At 37.8% G+C, this 27,572-nt stretch overlaps 2 protein-coding genes across 2 annotated transcripts; both read left to right on the forward strand.

The window, feature by feature from the left end:
* The first annotated feature begins 3,045 nt into the window (after positions 1-3,045).
* Positions 3,046-11,712, forward strand: ctsc (cathepsin C). Its single transcript, XM_014470362.2, has 8 exons — positions 3,046-3,390; positions 3,648-3,793; positions 5,712-5,866; positions 6,595-6,750; positions 6,920-7,038; positions 9,303-9,434; positions 10,039-10,271; positions 10,539-11,712. Exons 1-8 carry the CDS (start codon positions 3,231-3,233, stop codon positions 10,803-10,805), a joined length of 1,368 nt encoding a protein of 455 aa, XP_014325848.1. The 5' UTR covers positions 3,046-3,230; the 3' UTR covers positions 10,806-11,712.
* Positions 11,713-12,877: 1,165 nt separating this feature from the next.
* Positions 12,878-21,925, forward strand: rab38 (RAB38, member RAS oncogene family). The gene is made up of 3 exons (XM_014470365.2): positions 12,878-13,541; positions 16,585-16,865; positions 20,808-21,925. Exons 1-3 carry the CDS (start codon positions 13,340-13,342, stop codon positions 20,961-20,963), a joined length of 639 nt encoding a protein of 212 aa, XP_014325851.1. The 5' UTR covers positions 12,878-13,339; the 3' UTR covers positions 20,964-21,925.
* The last annotated feature ends 5,647 nt before the right edge of the window (positions 21,926-27,572 follow it).

Consider the following 27,572-nt stretch of genomic DNA (forward strand, 5'->3'; position numbering starts at 1 on the left):
AATTAAAACCTTTAGTTGTTGACACTCGTCGTTCTGCATAACTGTGAAGTTAACACATTACAGCACAGTTAAATACAATGTAATTTATTGGTGACCTATAAGCATTTTTTGTATGCAATGCATACATGTGGACATGTTGGGGTGAAGTTATACACCCCAAAAATCAGCCGTGACAGTCAACTACTTTGTTGGAGATAATATTTGATATCCTGTGACACTTCAAGGCCTGTTTCTGATAAATAATGCTAAGATGATTAGCTGTTATCTAATATTGATATAATACGCTCAATATTACATTTCACTGCTTATTATTGCATATATGTCAGCAATAACAAGCGATGAAATACATCAGAATTAGGCTTCCTGATATTTGAAAAGATTAAATCCAGGACCTTCAAAAACACAAGGGAATAATGCTCGCAATTATGTAATTGTGCAGCTCGATTAATTTCAGTTCAATTAGATTTAACCCTCTGATGCATAAGTGGGTCCTTTTTGACCCGGTGAGGTCATCTTTTTGCAATATCTTTGTAATGAAAAGTTTTCATCACTTCTTATTCCAGGTATTCCTCAAAAAATATGTTACTGATATCATGCAATTCAAAATTTTAATTGACCTTTTATACATTTTAAAAAATAGCATGTTTTATATTACTATCCCATTCTCCTGTGAGTGAGTCCAAAATGACCCGCATTCATTTCCTATGAAATTTAATGGGAATCTTTGTTCCTTACCAACTGTCACTGTCAGGAAGCCATTTTTTTGTTAACCATACACACTGAGTCCTAAGTGTCACCTCTGAGTAATAATATTTTACATAGCAAGAACTCTTACATAAGTATTATCTTTATTTTTTACCTCACAAATATGTGTGTGTATGTGTCAATCATTAATATTGTGACAGTGTTATTGTCACAAATCAACATATTAGCCTTCTTCAAAGTTAGCTAACACTACTTATCTAACCAACTAGCTAACATTACAGCCTATACTTTATTGTACGTGTGTATTATTTGTGTGTGCGTGCCCGTGTGTGTCTCTGTGTGTCTGAATAAGAAAACCAAGAGAGAGTGTGTGTTGAATGACATGCAAAACCTGTTGATCAGTGTGTTCAAGGTTCTTTCTTTTATCATCTTAATAAATAAAATAAAAATTCATAGCTATATAAATAAATGCATAAATAAATGAGCTGGAAAATAATAGAGTGGCTTCTCCGGATTGGGGAGAGGGGTGTCCAGCCCCAAGTGGAGGAATTCAAGTATCTCAGGATCTTGTTCACCAATGAGGGAAAAATGGAGCGGGAGATCGACAGGCGGATTGGTGCAGCGTCTGCAGTGAAGCGGAAGCTGTACAGGTCTGTCATGGTGAAGAGAGAGCTGAGTCAAAAAGCGAAGCTCTCGATTTACCGGTCGATCTACGTTCCTACCCTCATATGGTCATGAGCTTTGGGTCATGTCCTAAAGATCGAGGTCACGGATACAAGCGGCCGAAATTAGTTTTCCCCGTAGGGTATCTGGGCTCTCCCTTAGGGATAGGATGAGAAGCTCAGATGTCCAGGAGGGACTCAGAGTAGAGCTGCTGCTCCTTCACGTCGAGAGGAGCATCTGGTTAGGATGCCTCCCAGACGCCTCTCTGGTGAGGTGGTGTGGGCACATCCCACTAGGAGGAGACCCAGAGGAAGATCCAGGACACGCTGGAGGGACTATGTTTCTTGGCTGGCCTGGGAATGCCTTGGGATTCCCCTAGAGAAGCTGGAACAAGTTCCTGGGGAGAGGGAAATCTGGGCCCCCTTACTTAGGCTGCTACCCCCGCAACCTGACCCTGGATAAACAGAAGAAGATTGATGGTTGGATGGATAAATAAATACACACACATACATACACTAACTGTACATGCATGATACACATATCATAATAGAATTCAGACAGTAATGTTAGCTAGCTTGCTTAGCCACCTAGTCTCAAGAAACGTGCTGTTTCACACCCCTCTCCCCCATGCCCAAACTCACACACATAATGGATGTTGACATCGTCCATTATTGACATTTCATCATTTTGTTTTAAAAATGTTCTACAAATTGTCACAAATATAGTACAAATTGTTCTAAAAATGATTAAAAAAGTGAAAAATGAAAATATTTCAAACATTAAATAATTCTTGTGTGAAATAAAACACAGAACGTATTATACAAAACATTATTTTGAATCAAAATGACAAAAGTAGCAAAAAAACAAACAAACATTGATTGTACCCGGGTCAAAAAAAAAAACACTCACGGAAAACTGTATAGTCAGTCACTCACGCATCAGAGGGTTAATTCAATCAACGTATACTCTGAACAACATTCATTTGGGTGTAAGATAATCAATATTAATCTATCTAGGCAGTGTTCATATTTCCTTCCTTGCATTGGAATAAAAAATAATAGACAATAGAAAATATTATGAAAAGTCTTTTAGAAAAGAGGCTTTTCGTTAAAATGTAGACCTTGAACAATCTAAATAATAGTGTTATATAACTGAAATGATTAAGTGCATAATTTAAAGGCTGTTGCTGAATCTCTGTTATTCTTGGCGATACAGAACAAGAGTGTGTTCAGCGCTAATTCACTGCTTGTAAATGATTGATCAATTTGTGTCTGTAATTGAGGTCACACATTGATTACCTTTGATTTTACTTCACAATACCTTTTCTGTTTAATTCCTCATCAGTGGTCATGTGACTACATAAAACCACTCTGGACAAAGCGAAACTAAAAAGGGGAAGAAGAAACAAAGAACACACTGCAACAAGAGGATTGCCGCCGTGCACGTCAATTTTTGTAGAAAATGTGATTTATTGCGTTTTATTGCTTCTTGTTTGCCATAAGTGTGTGATGTCTTGCACTCACGAGGTTATTATTGAGTTTACACAGATTTTACTTAGGCTCTTTATCAATGAATTGTCTATAAAATACTAAATAAAAGTCATCATTTTGGGTTTCACATAGCATCTGGGATACACAGGAAGCCGTTTGCCGCGCATGCGTATTGTGTCGCAAGCTGTGGCGAACCATCTTGACGGAACAAGTTAAATTGAGGGTAAACTTTGAGTTTCCGCCACTTACTGCCCGTTAAAAGGGCAGAATAGCAGGACAGGTGCCTGACAGTCAGGGTGAACGCTGTTGTCTTTACACCGGGGTGGGTTCCCCAGTGTTTGTCTGTGCAGGTAAAGCTAGCAGTGAGTGAATATGAGGTTCAGCGCTGTTCTCGTGTGTGTGTTCCTGCTTTGGGTTGAGGGGTCATTGGGGGACACACCAGCTAACTGCACCTATGAAGACCTGCTGGGGACATGGGTGTTCCAGGTGTCCAAAGGGGGACACGACAAGACCGTCAACTGCTCTGTTGAAGGTAAGAAGCTAAGAAGGAAATAGCAGCTAATTCATTTTGACATCATGTGACACATTGAGGCCTTTTTCAGATAAAGAAAGCTGACAGCTTACATCATTATAAGTTTCACTCAGTGTTACATTTCTTTGCTTATAATTGTTATGTCTCAGAAATAACATAGGAAATGAAATATAAAAACTACATTAGGCGTTCTGATAGTTGAGAGGTTACATAGACTGTTATGAAGTCATGTGATTTCATGTTAGTTTTCTCTTCAGCCACAGGTGGGAGCACAGTGACTGTGACCCTGGAGAAACTGTCTGTAGCCACAGATGAGCTGGGAACCACAGGCTTCTTCACCCTCATCTACAACCAGGGCTTTGAGGTGGTGCTCGGTGGCTACAAATGGTTTGCCTTTTTCAAGGTAACAGTAAAACAAATTCAGGTTTTTTTTAGCTCTAATTATACTCCAAAACACATCTAATATTGCATGTGTTGCTCTGCTGATTCACTCATAGTCAAATCTGTCATTTGACTATGAGTTAAGTGGAAATGTGGTGGGTTTGCTGTTGAATTTTTTTTTTAACTGTGCTTTCACCCTTTCTCATTTCCTCTGATTGTATGTAAAGATTGGTGGACGAAGTTCAAAGCAGCAAAGTTAAAGTTAAGCACCTGGTCATGTGCTATTTTCTTGTCACTCACATGACAATGAGCTGAGGGAAGTTTCCCAGCCATTTTATTTTCCCTCCTCTGATTTAACTTCCTCATTATCTGTTAAGATGTATGACTTGCAAGGTTTTATTGTATCATACTGTCTTCTGGAACCTGTGATTCAATAAACACCTGATTTGGTTTTTTTATTGAAATCGCCAAAAGTGCCAGTAACAAGTGTACAGTACATACATGCATTCTTGTCATAGACATGATTGTGGGTTTTTAATTAATTGAGTCATTCTTTTTGGGTCAAATGCATATGCAACAAACGACTTCAATGACTATTTAAATCCATGTTTAAATGCACAACATTTACTGTGCAATTTATCTTATCCAGATAGGGTCACAATTTTTATACATTCTCAAACATGTACATGCAATACTTTCACAAATATTTGTCACTATCATCATGGTGGATTTGGAGACACAACAGAGCTCTTTTAAATTTAGTGGGTCCAGTCATGTACTTGACTTTTAGCGTAGTCCAGAAAGTTTCTGAAGACTTGAGGTCGGTAGCTACCCTAAAGGTTTAATGTTATCCTGCTTTATGAGTTCTTAACCTAGTTTGATGTGTTTTCTTCTTATTTAGTGTTCTTATAAATTTTATGGTACACTACCGTTGGCAACTAACTGTAGCCGCAGCATGATGCTGCTTCTACCATTCCAGAGAGTTTTAATGTTCCTTGCTTTCTTATCATTGTGGCCAAGTAGCTTAATCTTTGGCTTTTCTGACCATAAAATCGTTTTGAATGTCGTATCTAATTTCCTTTCATCTGAGGTAAATGTTTTTGACAGATGAGAAAAGCATTGAAACTGTCCTAAAGGCAGGTTGATCCCAAACACATGAACTGGTTTTGAAGTAGACAAATCAAGCTAATCATCAAGTCGCCGGTCCCGACGACCTTTGCCTCATGTCCTCCTTCAAAAATGGCGCCGGCTCAGCTGGCTGCCTGCAGACGCAGCTCCCGTCGTGTGTGTGTTAATCTGTGTATAAAAAATTCTTGCTGTAACTGCGAAATAATTTCCCTGCTGGGATGAATAAAGTAATTCTTTTTCTTCTTCTTCTTCTTCTTCTTCTAATAAAGCTGCAAGAATTACCCTAGAAAATGAAAATATATAGATCTTGTTTAAAAGTAGGGTTTGTAGCAGCAAACCATCCAATTTAAGTAAAGTCAGACAATTATAAGAAGGGTGGCCAAATATTGAGACATAATGTTTGGACCTTGCTGATGACAAAAATACTTTTTTTGTGAACAACTTTCTAAGGAACACTTGTCTAAAGATTAGTTGGGGAGTATATATATTTGTATGCTAAGCTGCATGATTTAACGATTATACAAAATCTTTAATAAAGTCAAAGTTTTCCACCGTGTTATCTATAAAATTATTTTAAGAAGTTTGCTGTGTCAAACCATCTGAAGAACACTTCAAATGTTTCACAGAAAGCCCAATTTTTGAGTATATGTGAAGTTGTTACTGGCACTGAGTTTGCATATAAAGAACACCATTTAAAAAAATTACTGTAAATAATTTACCTTTTAAAAGTTTTATTTTTGCAGAGAAGTACAGTGTGTGTTTGTGTGTATAAGACTAGAAGTCATAATTTGTTTGTCTGCTGACTCTTGCAGTACACCCAGGAAGGCTCCAAGGTGACCAGCTACTGTGACCAAACCCTGCCAGGATGGGTCCACGATGTGCTGGGGCGCAACTGGGCCTGTTTTGTGGGCAAGAGGGTGAAGCCTGTGCCACCCAGAGCAGATTCTAAGCCGGTCTTCAGCAGCGGGTACCTAAATTATGACCAGTTGGGAGTATTTTGGCAAAGTAAAAATGCTAGGAATTTGAACTGGTAATCATAACTTGCGAGGGATCCAGAGGAATACAAGAAGAGCTAATGTGCAATTCTTACATTTCTGCGTCATATTAGATTTTTTTCTTCCTCAATAGTTCCCCTCATGTGTGTGAGGAAACCTTATCTAACTATCTGACTTTTGCTATGAAAGCCTGAGCATACAGTTTCTGGTCACATGAAACTGCTTTCTGTGATAACATGATTCAAGGCAAGAGTTTTGTTTGCAGAAAGTTTAGTAAATGTCTCCACTGTTTTGTACCTCTAACTGAAATTTTTCTTTCTATCTTTTTCTCACATGCATTCTCAATTGCACACAGAATGACGCTTGAAATTCTTTATTTCTGGTAATTTAGACGATTGTCAGCTTATAGCTAGTAAAGAAACAATGTGGTAGGGATTAGAGTATTACAAGATATCAATAAAAACACTTACTACAGAAATGTGGGCTTAATGAAAATGATGTTGGATATCTGCTTGTATTTTAATATGAGAGACAAGCCTAATTGGATCCTATATGTTGTATTTTTTAATTTAATTGTAGATTTTATGTTAGCACTGTACACAAACCTGAAATGTCCAGTATGTCCTTAAAGTGGATGCTTTTTCTTAGTTTGTTTCCTTGGATAAAATCTGAATCAGCTCTTTCATTACTCTTTCCCCAGACTGCTCCCGAAGCCGTATAAAAACAACTGGGACTTCATTGATTTAATCAACACCGTTCAGAGCTCCTGGAAGGCTGTGGCGTATCCTGAGCATGAGATGTACACTTTGCAAGAACTGCATTACAGAGCAGGTGGCCCTGCCTCTCGTATCCCTGTGTGAGTGCTTCATTTCATCCTTTTTGCGTGATAGGCAGTGTATAAATCTGATTTCCTGCTAAATAACATCAATTTATGATGATCTTTATTGATTGAATTGCCATTTGCTTGCCACAGATGTGTGGCGCAGGTTTTCCCCTTTAAAACTGCCTCTTGATGTATTCTTCAGACGTGTTCGGCCTGCTCCTGTGGAAGCTGGTTTAGCCAAGATGGCGGCAGCCCTCCCCGAACATTGGGACTGGAGAAACGTTGATGGCGTCAGCTTTGTTAGCCCTGTGAGAAATCAAGGTGACCTTTCATTACAATCGTATAATAATTTTGACAAGGTGTTCTTTTGATCAATTCATTTCCTTTTTAAAATTTGATTTTTTTTTTTTTTTTTATCTTTTTGACTTTTTGAAGCTAGTCTAAGTGAGAAACTCAAGTGTTATTGTTTTAATTCAAAGGAACTGAAAATTTCAAGCACTATTATTGGAATGGCCTGAAGGATCGGATGCAGGTTTACGTTTGACAGCTGCCAGTAATAATTTCCACTCGGAAACTATTTCACCACTCGCTTTGCCTCCTTTCCTCTTTGCCCTTCTGGGTCTGCTTGCTGCTCTCTTCCTGTTTTCTGCACACTGTTGTGAGTGAGTGGAGAGATTACAGTAGCGGAGTGCTTCGAGTATCTGAGAGAGCCTCTATAGGGTGGGGTTTAAGCATCTAGAGAAATCCAAAGTGCTTCAATGCAATAGCCCTTCAATGTACTGTGGAGGGCTACGGAGCTTATTTTATTTTTATTGCATGGGTCGAGTCCAGTTTTTCACAAAACGTTTGACATATCTACGTACCAAATGTGATCTACATTTCTTGCATTTCAGTTATTTGAACAAATTACATGAAACATTTATTTCCTGCTTTGCTGTGTCTTTTAAATGAGCAGATACTTCTGCTAAGTGTTTCCAGCTGGAGAAGAGAAATTACTTGTGGCAGCAGGGTTGCTAAAAAGAGGCTTCTGCAATGTCCTCCTGAGGACTTTACACTGCCCAGTGATAACTCGCTTAGTGAAAACAGTTGCTCATGCTGATCAAAGTATTGACTAAATTCTCTTTCCTTCTGTTCCCCCTATCGTTTAAGTAAGATAGGGGGATTTCAGATATGAGGCATTTACATCAACATGAAAACATTGCACATTAACAGTTGGAGAAGAAGCGTTTTACCTTGTAAATGTATCTATAATGAGATGGATGAGAAATGTCCCTGCATAATCGAGCTTGAAATCTGTTGTCTCCCTGCTGTTCTGTTTTGGTAGAGCATTCTTCTTCTTCTTTTTCTTGTTAGCTATTGTGAGCTGTGCTTGAAAATCTAAGGTCTGGAAATCCCTCCCTTTACTCAACTCCTGACAGCTCTTCACCTCGGGGTTAACTTGCTTTGTAAATAATTTATCTTTACAATGATCTGGATTTGAAGGGCAACTGTTTAGAACTTTGCAGGAATTTCATCACTTGCAGAATCTCTTTGTTCTACAAAGCATCATAAAAAAACAGCCACACAGATGTCGAAGTGTGTGATCTATAGGCTGTGCCTGTGTGCATCACTGGAAGATAGCTCTCTTTGAAAATCTCCTCTGCCTGAGGAAATAAAATTCTGAATGTGACACTTGTCAAAGAGGTAAAAGAACACAGAGGAATCTGTGACCAACTCCGAATCAATCACATCAGTTTGAGCAGCAATCAGGAGGAATATAAAACAGTCTTATGATGAGCACGTGCTGCTGATAACAGATTAGAGACACATGGATGTGTTTCCTGTAATGTGACGGCTCTGGACTAAAAGACACTATTGACATATTGAAAGAAACAAACATATTTGTGATTTTTATCTAACCAAAATTGTATCATGTTCTATGAACCCTCTGTAACGCTCTGTCTTATGGGTTAAATGGATTTTATTTTGTTCTTGCTACGAGTCTTCTCATAAACTGCAGAACTTTGTGAAACTATGGATCAAAACGAAAGTCTGTTTTACCTTATTGCTACTAATAAGCTGAAGACTTTAGTCCCAAATATACTCTCCACTGTCTCACCCTGAATCATTACTGCAATTAAATCGCCCTGCACATCCCTGTGGCCTCTGCTCCTTAGCTAATTTGTTCCTTTAGATCGTTTTATTAGCAACCTAATGCCTGACTCATGTATACAAACTTTGTTTAATCTGTCCTCTGTGACTGCCTCATTCTATTGGTATGCATACATTGTCACGGTCAGATAAGTGTGCTGTGGCAAGAGTATCGAAAAACATTTAGCGCTGAATTTAGTCCAAAAAATACTTTATTATTGTAGCTGCCCCAACGAGACCATTCTGTTATATGGAAATATCCAGCTTAAAGTCACTTTGCACTGACCTGCTAGGCACAGGTCAGAGGCAGCTGGGGACAGAATATTATATATATTATATGTTGTTAACTTTTGCATGTAGTGGGGAGAAAGCATCTTTTAAAAAGCTGTCTTTTCACTGTGCCATGTTGTTATTTCTCATAGCAGTGTTTTCTCTCCATCTTTGTTGTGTTTTAGCATCCTGCGGCAGCTGCTACTCCTTTGCCACCATGGGAATGCTGGAAGCTCGAGTTCGGATCCTCACCAACAACAGCGATAGCCCTGTCCTCAGTCCTCAACAAGTGGTCTCCTGCTCTGAATACTCTCAAGGTAAACTAATGCTCTAAAACAGTAGTCTCCTACCTTTTTATTACCGCGGACCAGTCAAGACTTGGCAATTTTGCTGCGGGATGTGAGGGGGGACGTCAGATAATGCTTCTGCATGTTGGTGTTCCCGCTAAAGCGTTTTGGTTTTTTTTTCCCCAATTTTCCCTTTACGACAATCTTACAAAGTCCTGCAGTGTGTGGTGTGTTGAATATGCACGATCTAAAATCGTGAAGAAACTCTCCAAAGACATCTGATCTGTTTCTTACACTTTTTGCTGCTTGTGGGCTCAATATTGGCGTGCAAGACGTAACTGAGAGAATCCGGTTAAAGGATTTTCAAAATAAAAGATTATCCAAACTCAAATACATACCAATTGGTCCACGGACCGGTACCAGTCCACGGACCGGTACCAGTCCGTGGCCCGGGGGCCCACTGCTCTAAAAGATATTATTTCTAATACAAATTAAAACATTTTCTGCTAAAGCCGATGTAGTTTATTTTCTGTTTGTAGAATAATATTTGCAGTCTATTGTGAGATAAACAAACATATAAAAAATGTTTTATTTACGGTACTTAAAGATTTCTACTTTTTTTTACCTTTGTAAGGTTGCGATGGGGGCTTCCCTTACCTGATTGGGAAATACGTACAGGATTTTGGCATTGTGGATGAGTCTTGCTTTCCGTACACTGCAAAGGACACGCCATGTGGCGTGCCTGCAAACTGTGGCAAAATGTACACCGCAGAGTATGGCTATGTAGGCGGATTCTACGGTGGCTGCAGTGAGACGGCCATGATGTTGGAACTGGTCAACAACGGACCGATGGCTGTTGCTTTGGAGGTACATTAGCTGCTTAATGTCTCTCTGATGTTCATATGCAAATCTTATCTCTGCTAAAAAATGTATTAGATGTGTCTTTGCAAGATGGAGATCTTCTTATAAATAAACTCTTGAAAGGTCATATATGCCAAAAGTTTTATTTTAAAATATGTATTACTGTGGATTGTGGTATAAATCTAAACGAAAAGATAACATTAATTTGTTCAACATACAACAAAACAAATGGTAGAAAAAGGTGAACTATTATTAATTAGTGTTTGTCTACAGGTGTACCCTGACTTCATGGCCTATAAAGGAGGCATCTACCACCACACAGGCCTTGCAGACTCCATCAATCCCTTCGAGCTGACCAACCACGCAGTGCTGCTGGTGGGCTATGGCCGCTGCCATAAGACCGGACAGAAGTACTGGATTGTCAAGAACAGCTGGGGTGCCCAATGGGGCGAGGAAGGCTACTTCCGAATTCGCCGGGGAAGCGACGAGTGTGCTATTGAGAGCATCGCAGTCGCAGCCAAACCCATCCCCAAAATATAGATGCTTTTAAGTCAAAATCAGAACAAATGAGTGTCTTGATTACATTTCTGAATCCTTTAAATTGAATGAATTTCGTTTCAATCTTGGTTTAAAAATATGGAACTGCAATTGATCACATGGAACGCTGCGGTCCGGCTTCCTCTCGTTGTACTAAAAAGGTTGACCCAGCACATGCATAAAGGCATAAAAACTTACTGATTGAATTTTTAATGGAAACATTTCTTTGCTACTTCCTTTTAGTGTTTTAAATATACTGAAAAGGGTTGGATTGTTCACCAGTTTTCAAAATCTGAAATGTTTACAGAAGTCTAAAATGATAAGATTGGTACCTATGAATAAGGTAAGCTGATGTTGAAACACTCCTGTATAAAAAGATGAAAAATACAACCACTGTATTTGATAACTAATTTGTATCATTTTTAAAAGTTTCTCCACACACTTACTTTATATCTTTATTCTAAATTTTAATGACATAGATACAGCTGATTTGCAACTTGATGTTGAATGTGTTTTTTTGTTTTGTTTTGTTTTTTATCCAGTGTTCCTTCTTTTCTCCAATTATGTTTGCTGATTTTTATGCTCTTAGTAATTAGCCACCTCCTAAATCCATGCTGTTACTGCCAACACAAACCAGAATGGATTGATCGTGCTGTAACGGGTTGTAAATTCTACATTGAACATTTAAAAGGGAAATGATTTATCAGTGTGTTTTTTTTTTTTTGTCAAGTTGTCCGGTCCAGGGCTTTTTTCTCTGTCTCAGGGAAGCACTGCAGAGAATTGATGTCTTTAGTCCCTGCTTCCAATTTCACATTATTGCTGCCATGTTTCACGATGGATTGCTCCCTCTGGAGCATTCAAAGATAATTTCTCTCAATAAAGGGATGCATCACTTTGCAAAAAAACTAAATGTGTTTATTTTGTCATTTTTTGTATTATGTCTTTTTGTTTTGTTTGTTTGGTTAAAGTAAAATGCTTGACTTTGTTTAGAAATCCTTTTAAGTGATTTGCCACTCGCTTTTTTGCAAGGGCTTTATGTTAATCAGTTTAAGCACAAATTTGGTAAAAGGAAACAAGTAAATAATATTCTGTGATCAGTGCAGTATTTTTTCCTTTTAACACCTTTTCTTTTAGTCGTGCGTGCAAGTAAAATAGAGCTTTGAAGTTCCGATGTGTTTTTTTTTTTTTTTTTTTTTTTTTAAAGGATAAGACAAAGAAAAAAACCCTATTGCCTATGCATTTTTCACATGCTTTAGTAATCAGTGCAGACACTTTCAAGAAGCTAATTTTCATTGAAATGGTGTGGGAGAGTGCATTTAACAGCAAGACGTTCAAACTGGGTTGAGTTCACTAATGTTCAGGGATTTTAAGAGATTTTTTAAGAGATATTTCATCGTATATAAACCTGTGCTTGACTGATCATTATAAACTTGACGTGTTACTTTTTTTTTCTGTGGGGTTTGGTGATCTCTGTTTTCCTAATGGCCTTGTTTTTGATGCCGTTTCATTGCCAGAATCCTGAAGGGAACTTAATCAGGTGAAATTACAGTTTCATGCTAATGTACTGTAATTAATAAATTATATAGTATGCTTTTGGGTTTTGACTTGTAAAAGGTGATAAAGAAATGCAGTTTACATACTAACTCCTTGTTTATTTTTTGTTTGTTTTTACATTTTGTCACATTGCAGCCATGAAGTTTTGCATAATCTGTTACAAACCAACACAGAGTGGTGCAAACTGGAATAAGAATGATCCTAGTTTTTTATAATTTTGTACAAATTGAAATTTTTGCATCAATGTTCAGATCAAAGCATTTTATGTGTTAGCCCCAAATGCTACAAATTCACATCACACTTTTAAGATTCATTTATTTTTTGAGTATAAAGAAATTTAAACTTTTTATCCCTTTCTTCACATATTATGCACTACCTGTGTTCATATTGGGTGGAGGGGATTCTAGACTTTTCCAAGATTGGGGAGGTCCAGACCCCCGATCCCTCCCCGGGATGTCCGCCTATGATGCATTTTCTGGAATAGATTGTACTTCTAACTAAAACCATCACTATTTTTAAATTTATGGACAAGAAATCTTAAAACCAAGGAAAATATAAAACCAGAATCCTAAAGGTCATGACATCTCAACTGTTTACTTTTGAATTCAATTGCGCTCGCTATTTTAACTTGTGTAAAGGCTCTTGGTACTTTTTCCACCCTTGTTGGTGTAGAGATAATCGTTTTTATACACGTTCCTCTAGGAGGATTTGCGTAAATCCCGGTTTTGCGTGTTTCTACTGTAGTAGAAACGGTCACTCCCAGGCAGCAGCAGCAGCGGCCCGTCCTCAGTCACAAGGTCCAGACGTCTGCGCTCCACTTCTCTCCGAGGGGCCAGGGCGTTAACTACCTTACCTCCTCTTCTGATTCTCCACGTTTCTCTCTGTATTCTACCCTGAGTGTTTTATTTAATTTTTTTTTTCCATATTCCGAGTCCTCTCCATTACGGTGGATTCATGCTGAGCTCTCGCCCTCCTCGGTCGCCATGCAAAACAACCACCATAAGGAGCACCTCTACAAGATTCTCGTTATAGGAGACCTCGGGGTCGGGAAAACCAGCATCATCAAGCGGTATGTTCATCACAACTTCAGCCCCAACTACCGTGCCACCATCGGAGTGGACTTCGCCCTCAAAGTCCTTACCTGGGACCAGGAGACGGTGCGACTGCAGCTGTGGGACATTGCAGGTACGGTGGCAACTTTTACGCACATAGTATATGGAATGGGAGAAACACACAGTGGAGACAAACAGAAGTCAAACTTATTTTAACGTCTCCTTCGTTTGTCTTAACTTGGCTTATAATAAACTAACTATTGCAATGTGCGGAAGTTGTGGTGGAGGAGAAGCCGCATATTTAGGTCATATTTTTATCTCCGGAAAAGAAAAGTTGTTAGACAAAATTACGACTAATAACGTTTAAAGCGCGACTTTAATTTTGTCTGTATCTCCACCAGCAATTCAGCGAATCTGCTTTATGGGCACAAAATGAAAAAAATATATGTTTGAAAATAAAAATGTTTCAGCGGTTAGTTTTAAACTAAGATTCGACTTTTGGATTGTCTTTTTCTTTGGCAAAGGCCCCACATAAAACCAAATGACTCTTAAGTCAATTTCTAAGCATTCATTTGATAAGAAACATTTCATGTCATAAAAAACATTTTAAGTGATTTTAATGAAGGAGGCTCTTTATTTCAGGATCATCACAAGCCATATCTTCAGGACAGTGACAGTTGTTAATATGAATGATGTGGCTCATCACTCAGGGCGGCATTCTAATGGAGTTAGATACACGCAGCCAGGAAAATAATAAAAGAAGAGAATTATCAGTCAGCTGCGTTCCAGACGAGTTTTCCATTTTTTATTCAGTTTTTATACATGCTTAGTAAGAAAATATGATATAAAAAAAAATAGAAAATAAATTTTTAAAAATATTTTGGGAATCGGAACAACCTTAGTTTAAAACAGACATGAAAACTGAAATGTAGAAACTGATCTGACTAAATCATTCTACCAGCAGATTCTTTAAAACGCAAAGTTGTGATTCATGAAGTCTACATATATATGTAGGCAGTGGAAAAACATAATAATTCTTCATCTAAGATCAGCTAGTGCATTGCTACATGTTCATTTATGCCAAAAAGTATATATATATATATATATATATATATATATATATATATATATATATATATATATATATATATATATATATATATATATATATATATATATATATATATATATATACTGTATATACAGTATATACAGTATATACAATATATATATATATATATATATATATATATATATATATAAGCCATAGTTACATTGCTTGCTCACCTTTCTATTGTCTGTGATACTGTGATGTTTTTATTCTTCACCTCTGAGAAATTGTTTCCTTCTTTTTGCCATCACATTTCTTAGTTGCTTCACCGTGAAATGGATGCATGTTGATATTTAGACGGCGTTGACTGGTGATGACTATTCTTACAGCAATGCTGTTCATACATCCTGAAAGAGTTTAGAATATCATCACAGATTTGTTGCCCGCAGAAATGAGTAATAATTCAGCTTTTTTTCATTTGTGATTGAACGCCAGTGGGCATGATGACAAACCTGAAGGCTACAACGGTTTCAGTGTCACATGAGTGTCGGCTGAGGTTTAGAAGAATCCTCTGACCTGCTGCTCTCTCCCCTCCTGTGTGCTCTCTCCAGTAAGCGCAAGCAGTCATGTGGCTCAGACTCGTGAGGGAGATTTGAGGCTCAAGATTTCGTGTACAGAGAGCTTTTATTATGAACTGAAAACCTTCTCCTTTAGAGGAAGTAGTAAAGTAGTGTGAAGGTTTCCAGAAGTGGGAAAACCTCAATTGTTGTGCATTGTTTCCCCATTCAGTTTTACCATAAAGCATTTCATAATATGCACTGTTCATAAATCTGTTCTTAAAATCATAATTTAAAACTGAAAATTTAGTTGCCACATCAGAAGGCTTTGACTTTGTGGGAAAATATTTTGTGGTTGATGATAGACTTAAGTTTCTCCAGTCAGTGGCATAATGAATCACTTGCTGTTTCTGTGTATTTTCCCAGGATAAATAACTTTGACTGTTCTACTTTGGTCGGCCATCTTTCAAAATATTGGGGCTCACCGGATGGCAGAGCTGGTTTCTCCGGCATGTAAAATAAAATCAGATAAGTTTATGTCTTTCAAGGTGATGTAAATGCAATAAGAATTTGGAGCTTAGCTTTAAAACACAAAGTACAAGTTTTGTTTATCCCACCTAAAATATGTTTTTTTTTTAAAAGTTCATTAATATTCTCCAAAAAACCTCTAAAATGTTGGCCGTTTTCTTCTTTATAACCCTTTAGAAATAAACCTCCAGATTCTATGCTCAGATGATTATTTTGTCCACAAGACATGTTTTGATTTATACTTTAATTACATAATACTCATATGGAGCACATAGTTTTCAAAACTGCTTCAGTGAAGTACAACATTTTTAAACTTTAATGTCATTGTTAAACTGTGATTTGTATTTTTCTCATTTTGCATCTCACCTTATCCTTTTATAAATATCACAATAATAACAACTATTATAGCAATTGTATAATATATCTTCCTGAGTCAATTTTTTTGTGGTTCCTAAAAAAGACAATATATTCTCTCTGTATTTGGACAGACACTTGAACTCTTAAGAGAATAATAATATATTAAATTCCTCACTCATTTAAAAAGTGGTTATCACCAGAAAGTGACACCAAGGTCCCCTGTAATTTAAGGTGCAACTTTCTGCTTTGTATCAGCACTACTAAACTTAGGAGTATAGGGAAGTGGTTTGAAGACAACCTGCTTGTCCGATTTGTCCTTGAGCTAAGCTGACATGCTGCCAGCTGTTCTCCAGCTGACATTGTGCTTTTATCCACCTGTTCATGTCAGAAACACCACAGGAGGACTGATCAAAAGAACTACCAATCTTCTTCACCCATTTGAAGCAAGACACCATACTGAGTTAGAAAAGAGCTATGCATGAATTATTGCATGAATTTACCCAACTATTGTATGAAAACACTTAGAAGTTTTGTTTACTCTGAAGTTAACTTTTGCCGCGCGTGTACTAGCCACAGGTACACAGAAGACACAAGATCCCATTTGTCTCCCAGTTATGATGTTTTAAAACTCTGATCTCATCACTCTTCCCTCTTTTTCTGTGTCTGTGTGTGTATTTTTTCAGGTCAGGAGAGGTTTGGTAACATGACCCGTGTGTATTACCGTGAAGCTATGGGCGCCTTCATCGTCTTTGATGTAACTCGGCCGGCCTCCTTCGAGGCCGTCACCAAATGGAAGGAGGACTTGGATTCCAAGCTCACACTAGCCAATGGGAAAAATGTAGCCACTGTGCTTCTGGCTAACAAATGTGACCAGGGTCAGGAAGTACTGACCAATAATGGAATAAAGATGGACCAGTTCTGCCAGGAAAATGGCTTCGTTGGATGGTTTGAGACCTCTGCTAAGGTGAGAGAAACAGAGACATGTGTACATGCAGAAACATTAAAGGCGGTCTCAGTGGTTACAGCCCCTGTTTCAAGGCCTGTTTTATGAAAATGTCCTTAAGAGGCAGTTGACATCCTTGACTCTGTCTGACCCAGCAACCAATTATCTTGTGAGGACATCACTAAAACGACACATTCAAAATGGGATGAGCTGAACTTCACAGGCTTAGTCTTCTATTTGTATTTGAATAAATCCTCAGTAATGGTGCAATGCTCCTTTTCCACAGAGACTCCCAGCACACACTACGTCTGTGTTTTTCCAGGTCAGCTGCACTTACATCAGCTGCTTTGTCTTCCAGAAAGGGTTGTCCACGAATGCAGTTGGAATACATTAGCTCTATTCTCTAGCGGCTACACAAACTGTAAAGCAGTAGATTCACATTTTGTGAGTCAGTCATGCAGAAATTAAGTTTGATTAATGCCATACGAGTACTTTCTACTTTCTGACTGTCCAAAATTTGTCTCATGCAAATACATTTTTAATGCTAAATTATAAGTGACCAAACCTGATATGGAACCTTCGAAATATATGTAATATGCTAAAAATGAAAGGCCAATAATCTGATATATAACTTGGAAAAAGGAAAATATTACCTTAGCATGGAAAATAAAGTCCAAGCAAACATTGACAGAAAGTCAGTATAAATATTACCAGTCTATGACCAGTCTGTATGTCTGCAAGTCAATGGTTCTGAAAGAAAAATCTGAACATGTACCGCTGGATGTTATCTGTTTTTATTGGACCTTGTATTCATGGACCATTAATTCATGGACCAAGAATTAATGGTCCATGAATGTAAAGTCTGAGTGAGATCAGAGATGGTCCGTCTCTGAGTGGACCACAGAGATGTTGAACATGGATTGCAGACATGCAATCAGCTGCCCACTGCTCATGATGATCCAAGCAGTGGTGTGTTCAGGGTCAAAATCATGTTCACAGTTCAATGGTCAAATTTTTCTAAGAGAATTCTTACTAATATTCCCATCTCTGGTTTGAATTTTTGCCAACTTCGGACTTTAGTATTTTCATTACAAAAGTATTTACTAGGTTTTAAAGGAGCTTGAAATCTAAGCCACTCATTACAGTAACAATGTTTAATTATTACATCGCCATGACAGCACATTTAAATTTGATGATGTGTTCAAGATTACTGTGTTCAAGTCACATTTGCTGTTAGCTACAAGAAGGAGGATCATGGTGGCTCTGGAGGAGCAGCAGGGAACCACAGCTCAGGTGAAATAATCTGCGGTCAACAATATGTGCTAGTTGTGAACTTTATAGGAACATGGCAACAATAGAGTGGCTGTGTTAGCAGAGTCGTGTGGGGGCATAGCAAATATCTGTTAAAGTGCTCTTGTCAGATAAGAGCAAAAGGTTGTGGGGAATGTATGTTTGGACTGAACTGGAGCTATTTTGCAATTGCACAGGCATTTTTATATATTATACTTGTAAACCTTTTAAAATTATGAATAGTTTTCCATCACAATTAACAATTGTTCAGCATTTGTGCTGATGTATCACATAAAACCCCATTAAATATATTGAGATGTTGGGTTGTCACATAAAAATTGGCCAAAAAAGTGAATTGATTTATGTCAAATTGTACAACCAGTACAAATAAAAACATTAAAACTTCTTATCAAACAAATTCGTCTTTAACCTAAATCGGGATAACACTACAGTTAGGAGTAATAGCAAGGAGTAGGAGTTCAGTCAAGAGTTTTTTAGCTTCCTTGTTTATTTTGGAAACATTTGTAGCTGAAAGACATAGGCAAAATATGATTCAAATTAAAGGCGAGCAGTTGCTGACTGTAAGGTGATATACACATTAACACTCTGTTCACACTCTCACTACGACAGTCTGGAATGTCACAACTGGATGGGAGAGATCAGACTCTCCCTCGTTTTCCTCCCTCTTCCCCCCCACACACACAGAGTCAAACACCTGCACTGCTATCCAAGAAGCCTCAGCTCTCCTTATGTCAGGGCAAGTTCTGCTCCGAGTCAACACTATCTCTATTTACCTCAAACAATTACTTTTTTAGACGAACTGCATGAAGCACAGCAGATAAAAACATGAGTAAACTTTATGTGAATAAAGTGTGGTGTGTAAGCAGGAAGCTTGATGCCTCACAAGACTTGCAACAGGCCAAAATACTGCAAACCTCTGACTCTTTCCCAGAACAAATCTTGGCTTTGTTTTTGTTGCAAAAAGAAGAATGACTGTGATGTTGTTGGTTTCCCCCCCCCCAAATTTAAACTCTGACATGTTGCAACCTGATATATTGTATGTGCAGCTGTTACTTAAGTAATAACAGGCCATGGATATTTGGCATTTTAAGCTACAAATGACATTTGATAAAGAACACAATCTCCCACAATGCTTTGCTTTATCTGAATGATTATAATAGCTTACACATGCTTAATTCACTGCTTAAATTACCTTCAAATTTATTAATCAAACATTTTATATTGAAGTGCTAAAATTAATCATTCGGATGGTTTTAAAATAGGTAATATTACATATTAATTACAGTAAATATTTCAGTAATGTAGCACACAAGCATGCAGGAGAGCAAATAAACTAAATTTGGCCTTTTACTTCACTTGTTCTACTTCAGTGGTATTGTTGGGATATTTTAGAGTACAGTGCTGTACACCATGTCCCAAATTATTATGTAAGTGATATTTTCTCAGATTTTCTTAAATGTTCAATGCAAATGATGGTCAGTATAATTTTCAAGTCATGAACTATTACAGTATAAATCTAATTTTACTGAACACAGCTCTGGTTAGGGGTGGCCCAATAGTAGGTTCATGCACCGCAAACCTCTGGAGGATCCTCCACCTTGAGGTTCCAGAGGCTCCAGCAGCTTCAAATAACTGTTTGCTGCTTTTAAGGGCATTTTAACAGCTGCTCTCTTAATCCAATGAATTTGTCTAACAGAAACCTTCCTCATTATGCCTTTATCTATACAAACCCATCTTTGTTCTGAATCAGCCACAAATCTCTTCACAGTACGATAACGCTTCAGTTTTCATTAAATGTCTAATGTTTTCATACCTTGTCATACGGCACTCACTGTCTGATGATTTTCTTCAGCAGAGATCCTTTCTCTTTCCCATATTGCTTAAAACCTGTGGCCTGCTTAATAATGTGGAACATCCTTCTTAAGTAGATTTCCTTTAATTGAGCTCACCAGACAAACTAATCAACCCAGCTCTCTGAAATTAATTATAGTGATTCAAAGAGCCCTGACACACAATACCATCTATAAATTTAATAGCACAACAAAAACTGTAATCTTTATGACACTTAAATCTAATTTGCATAATAATTTGGAACACGGTGTATGGAGTAGGGTAGCATTATCTAACATTGTGTAGGAAATCTCTCTGTATAATGTAGCAGTGTGTTGTACAGCATAGGATAATATAGCATAGCATAGAACAAATGAGTGCATTCCAATGTGACAAAAGAGGGGCAAATAATTTTTCAGGGTAATGTAACCTTAAGGAAGCCAGTGTAAACGCACAATTCGGGAAACGTAAAATAACCTTTTCCTTCACATACCTGTTACATCTTATTATTATTTTTGCTTCACTTGTTTATTTTTACGGTCACGTGTAAATGGATGAGTTTGCAAACAGATCACTTGCAGCGTATGTGAATGAAAAGGTCAGACACAGATTGTATGTGTATTATTGCTGCTAACTGGCTCTCTGTCAGCCCTCTCATTTAGTCCTGGTCCATTTCATTAGCTCACTTTCTGTAAAGATTTACAATCTGTGAATTGTTCATAGCCTCATGATAACAATTTGTTGTCTCTCTGTAGCCATCACTTTGTAAATCAAGTTGTTGTTTTCCCTTACATCGCTGTCTCTTTTTCATGTTGTTCTCAGGAGAATATCAACATCGATGAGGCAGCAAACTGCTTGGTGAAACACATCATCGCAAATGAAAATGACATGCTGCAATCAGAAGTTCCCGACACAGTCACCCCTCAGTTAGAGAAGGATAAAGGCGGGACTTGCTCCTCCTGCTTTCGATCTCAGTAATAATAACGTCCAGCTGTGGGATGTCCCTGTTTTCAGAGTAGTTTCACACAAAGCTATATGCATGTGGACTGTCTTTGCAGGTGGAGGATACTGGTGCCAAATCTTTTCTTGTCTGGATTCCTGTGGGAGTGTGGCGGGGTGACAGAGCCAGTTCTCTCATGAACTGGATCGACTGAAAAAGACAGATAGCTGCAGCTGTGTCCACTTGTCAGAGGCAGGGTCACCCCCTGAGTGTCTTCAAGCGTTGGCACGAACTCTTTGGTTATCATAGTGACACATTTAACAAGCAGGTGCCCAGTGAGGTTTCAGCAAATCACAGGATATTTGTTCTAAAGATCTGTGGAGCCAATCATTTCATACAGACCGTGGTGACTCTCTTCTGTTCTCCCTCCCTCCACCCACGTTTTCTCTTCATCTATTTTTCCTATCCATTAAAATGGGGGACAATAATACAATTTTCACCATCTAGCAAAAGCGAAAATACTTCAAAGTACACAAAAGCCAGCGTCCTTACACAGTAATCTTTTCATTTAGTTTATATCTTTTTTTATGTTCCAGCAGAAATGGTGGCACCAGGAATGCCTTGTATAGCATATTAAATGAATGTAACTAAAATGTATTTTCTAACACATCTATTTAATGTTTTCAACAGATAGTCTGCACTTTATTTATAAGTGCACTGATGTTGCACTTTTGTTTGTTTTTCTCACTGAGATATACTTTCAAGCATTATTATAAGGAAATATGTAAAGTTCTGTGTAATAAAGAGATCTGTGGTACATCAAAAACTATTATCTGTATTTAATTTGATGGTTTTACATAAAATGCCTTTCCCATTGTGAAATGGTTGTAACTTTCTGATGTAAATACTTATGTATATAGTATATACAACAAGCTAAGACAGATGGTAGAATTGAAGATGTATTTGTAGTTGTCAAAGTGTTCACACGAAATAAAAGCTTTGCTGGATTTAACTTTTTAATTTGTAATTTCTAATTTATCTCCCAACAGAAACAGAAATCATGCAAATATCATTTGCTTTATCACAAAACAGTGTTGCTATAATAATGTTGCCTACATTTTATTTTAGCTTAACTGTTGTGAAAACCTCTGTTTGTAAAGAAAACAAAGCCTTTTAAAAATTGCTATAAACAGAAATCCAAAAGGAGTTTGTATTCAACCCCTTTACTGTTTGCTCTCAATAAAGTTTTTTGTTTAGTAATGTGTGGCACTAGAAAAGAGAACAAGGCATGAAAATAGCAGTCCCCCTTAGCCCCCCATTTTATTTTTTATGTTAAAGGTTACTTCCAGCGAGAAACTACTTAGACTCTATTACAATGTGTGAATTTCGCCATCAGAGGGCGCTCAGCACCATATGCAACAGCTGTTGACACTGGCAACCTGAAGAAGTCCGCCATTGCTGAGAAAACAGCTTACAGCAGATATTAGGAGCAGCTACTATAATCGCTGTGCTTTGTGTTCACAGGTAAGCTGAGCCATAAATAATATATATTGATTGTAACGCTAGTAGCCTCTCGTAAGTACCGTCTGGCAGAAAAAAGGTGCTTCAATAGAACCGACCTGCCGAGCAGAGTGTGACGCCGGAGTTAGCAGAAGGCTAAAGTAATGATTCCAGTGGTTAGCGCTGGTGTGGGCTCGGTTTGTCAGCTGTAATAGGGCCGCAAAATATTTTCTACATATGTATTTGAGTTCAGTTAATGAAAGTTATGTTGGAGTAGATTTACAGTGACGTCAGTAGTGAGTACTGTATATCTGTTTATTGTTGTGCCGCTCTTTGCTTATTGTGTTTAGCGGTTGACGCTCTGGCAGGCTGAAGAAGTCCGCCATTGCTGAGAAAACAGCGTACCGCAGATATTAGGAGCAGCTACTATAGCCACTGTGCTTTCTGTTCACAGTTCATACTAAGTAAATATGCTACACCAGAAGTGACCCGGCCCATCATTTCCTGCTGTGTAACAAATGCATTGACAGTCTTTATGCACGTCACTTTTAAAAGCTTATCCCTGGCAAAACTATGGAAGCCCGTTTCTGCCACTCTGTTAAAAAAAAAAAATCCCATTATAATGAGATAGTATCTCAAAAATAATGAGATACTGTCATAATTTTGAGATAGTATCTCAAAAATAATGAGATTTTTTTTTTTTTTTTTTAAACAGAGTGCCGGAAACTGGCTTCCATAAAAAGCTGTGGTACGTCTCTCAGCTGCTCCTCTGTGAGGGCAGCCAGCAAATGCAGGAAACCGCTTTAGTGTTGCCAAACAAGTCGTCCAGTAGCTTTGCAGAAGAATCCTCGGCTATTTTGAGAGAACGCTACGTGTCTAAAACTTTTACCGTGATGTTTACAAACCGAAAACTATAGCAGGCTGTGTTAATGTTAAATATTATCATTTCTTATCACTAATTTCTGTATGTGACAAGACTGAAGTGGAAGCTTAGAAGTTGTGCTTAGCATAGCATTGGAACAATTTACACAACAAAAACACAAAAATATCACTTCCTTCTTCAGAATATCTGACTCGTTTAAAATGAAAATCTGTCGCAGATGTTTGCACTAATCCTTTTATGTGAACTTTATATTCAAGAAAGAATTTGATGTAAATTGTATGTTTTGTGATTCATATCCTTAAACTGTTGTCCACTTGTTTTGACACTGTCCCTTTGTTGATGCTTTTGGGCAGAATCGGTGTGACTTTATCCACAACAGCATAGAAGCACAATTTATGCTGTTATGGGAAGATGTCTTACTTGGCCCCACTAAAAGCTCAACAGTTCAGAGTTTCTCATAAATCCTTTATTGTCACTAGCTAAATATCATATTCATTGTTCCAGGTAGGGGAAGCCATGCCTTGCTGCATTTTACAATAAAGTTAAGTTTTATATCCCGACTATCAAAGACAAAAAATAGCTATTAAAACAATTGAAAGCTGTACTGCACTGCAAATGAACAGTTGGGAACTGAAGCCCCTTAGCTTTTTCTTTATCTCGAATATACATATCTGCATTTGTTTTTTCTTGAGGCAGAACAAATGTTTCACTCTGTCGTTATACCGTGTGTCTGTGAATAAAGTAAAAAAAAAAACGTCTCCCCCACATCCAACAGATTTCTTGTGGCTTGGATGTCAAACAGTGATGTTACTCATCCTGTCTATGATATCATTGGTGACTGTCTTTGTATTCACAGATTCCACAGAGAAATTAATTTGCAGTTTAAAGTTTGAACCAGAGTGTAAGGATGGCAGAAAAGGATTTCTTGTGGACCAAAATTGACGTTTTGCAGAAGAACCATCGGAAGCTGCAAAAAGAGAACGAGCAGCTTCAAAAGACCGTGGAAAGCCTCAAGATTAAACTTGAGCGCCTTAACGGAACTGACAACGCAGAGAGCTATCAAGTGGAGAATAACATCCTTGTAAATTCAAATGAGTACTACACTTAATTTGGAACTGGATGAAACAAGATCAACAATACAGCAACTTAAATGCGATTATGGTGCCATGGTAAGACTAAATGTGACACTGGAACAGAAACAGGTAACATTGAGAAAAAATGTAGCGGACTCTTTGAGAGAAAAGACAAAAGAACTGGACTGGCTTGAAAGGGAAAATGAAGAGCTCAATAAAGAAATTGTTGCTATGAAGTTAAAGCATGAAAGGATAAAATCACGGCTGGCACAAAAAAACCAATGATGTCCCACAAAGAGGAGAAACCGTTGAGGAAAATTAAGAAAACGTCCCGGAAGAGAAGCCAAAGCCAACGATGATTCGGAGAGTCGGGCGTATTTTTGTTAATATGTGTCAGTCGGGAACGCTAAGGTATTGGGTGCCACCCTGGATTTTTTTATTACAGAACAGGATCTTTGGGGGTTCCTGGCAACAGGATGCTTGGGGGACAGCAGCAGCAGAAGGGGAACTTTGGGGGTTGCTGGCATCAGGATGCCTGGGGGATAGCAGCAGCAGAAGGGTATCTTTGGGGGTTGCTGGCATCAGGATGCCTGGGGGATAGCAGCAGCAGAAGGGTATCTTTGGGGGTTGCTGGCATCAGGATGCCTGGGGGATAGCAGCAGCAGAAGGGTATCTTTGGGGGTCGCTGGCAACAGGATGCTTGGAGAATAGCGACAGCAGAAGGAAATCTATCATTGTTTTTTTCAAGCAATGCTTTGCAAATGTCATGTCAGATTTTTAAGACATGCATATTAAATGTGCAGCTATTCACATAAAGCATTTAAAATAAGTGAGATAGTACTGTATCTCATAATGAGATATCTCATTATAATAATGAGATAGTATAATGAGATACTATCTCATTATTTTGAGATAGTATCTTATTATAATGAGATAGTATCTTGTTATTTTGAGATAGTATCTTATTATAACGAGATAGTATCTCATGATGAGATACTATCTCATTTTTTTGAGATATTATCATTATAATGAGATTATTTATTTATTTTTTTAACTGAGTGGCAGAAACGGGCTACCATACAAAACTCATAGCTGATTACCACATAATATTGTGGTTATTCAGCTTTTGGTCTGAGTGTGCCACCAAAGATTATTTGTAGCTCCCATTTAGGTGCCCCTGAATTCAAACCATGCTTACGTCTTTGTAATATTCTGAAGAAATGTTAAAAAAAAATCGAAACAAAACTGATGACTCCTTTTCTTTATTGACCTGCCCTTAGCTTAGGACATGACTGCATTCAGGAAAACACACTTACTTAAATCTGACTCTTCTTTCATTTTATCCCTGCCAAAAACTTTAAGTAAACTTTATTAACACTGATAGCTAATTAGAAAAGCGCTATCAGGCTTCAAGATTGAAATAGCCACTAACACTAACTACCAGATCTCCCTCCGCATTTTGTGCTTGATTTAACTTTGTGGTTTGATTCCCTTCTTGTTAGGTAAAAGATTCTGTTCCGAGGCAGCGTGTCAAGTAGACATGGCTGTACAGTTTGCCATGCCGGTTGATTATTAGTCATTAGTAATGACTGGATGAGACTTTTTGACATTGATGTCCCCATTTTTGATCAATCACAGTGTGAATGTAATTGGACAGCAAGGTTAGGCAAAGGCTAGAGTTGTGTGGGGATTTTCCTCTGCTGTCATCTGAGCCAAAACCCTCTTCTGAACACCCACACAGACAAAAAGAAAAAGAACATACACTGATCATCAGAGCAGTTTACAGATTCATATCTCACTCTCTTTTGGTCTCTAAGGCAACCCACTACCAGCAGAGAGACAGTTACTCTTTGTACATACTCTGTCCTTTTTCCTTGATTTTTTTTTTTGTTGACATGTAAAAGGGAAAACATGAGTGATGGAGCAACAGCAACAAGGGACTATGATCACAAGACTTCTCAGTAACAGAATAAGAAGTGAATATACTGCATGTGATTTCAGGATGACATTTTTACCCCGTTTCTTTACCTCTTCCAGCACTAAGTAAAGAGATATAAACATTCTTTTACATTCACCCAGTTTTTATTTCCACTGCTAATAAAATGGGGATGTATATAGGTTCAGATTTTTTTTTATTATTCATAAAGGGTGAAAATAAAAAAAAAAGCATGAATACTTTCCTCAACAGTTTCACCCTGGAGATAAAAATCAACTATAGTTTAAATACATGCATCTGAATAACAACATATGACCATTTCAATAAACCAGCTGGAGTAAAAATCCAGAGACTGAGGCTGGAACGAGACTTGCTACACAGCCGATAAATTTGGAGAGAAGTGTTGAAAGGGGAGGCAGTGGCAGGTTTTCTCTCCCTCTGAAGTGAATACACAGTAGAAGAGAATCAATAGCAAGAGCCTGGAGACACTTAGGAGGATGAATGAAAATAGCGTCTGCGTCTTGAGCTTTGATCGATAAATGTGTGCGTATAAATGCTGCAGTGTGCCCACTTGTTTTTCTTTGTATCTCTTGGAAAATACAGAAAGCGTAAGTGCGAACACTTGCAGTGCCAAGATTTGCCATTAGAGGAATATTAAGAATAAGTTTAACGTAGCCCTCAGGCTGAGACTGTGGTTAAGCATTTACGGTGCATTTAGCCTTCAAGGGACTACAGAATCCTTAATCTCGATACAGAATCATCAAATATGCAGTGCATGTGTTTCATACGGAGCCCCTTAGGGGACATGGGAAATTTTTTTCTTTTGCGTTCCCTCGCAAAACTGTACTTATCAGTTATGCAGCATAATTGAATACTGTAAGCCTTTCTTACGGTGGTCACCGTACTTTCTGCTTTAATATAAGGTTATGTGAGGTTTTTCCATGAATGTTAATATCTTATTGTGAAATATCTGAAGTTTTATATCTTTCTTTAGGATAGAAAGGCACCACAAACCTATGATATAAACGGAAACCTTCCGTAAGTAGGAAAGAAATAAAAATGCATCCAAACTATATTTCTGAGTAGGTCTGTCACGATAACAAATTTTGCTGAGCGATTAATTGTCTCAAAAATTATTGCGATAAACGATAATATTGTTTGAAGACCTTTTTACACTGATTTAATGGAAATGACATAATAATGCATGCGATTTTCTGCCAAAGATAGATACATATTATTTTCAAAAGACCACTTA

Source organism: Xiphophorus maculatus, chromosome 18 (assembly GCF_002775205.1).
Source record: "Xiphophorus maculatus strain JP 163 A chromosome 18, X_maculatus-5.0-male, whole genome shotgun sequence".
Taxonomy (NCBI): Eukaryota; Metazoa; Chordata; class Actinopteri; order Cyprinodontiformes; family Poeciliidae; genus Xiphophorus; species Xiphophorus maculatus.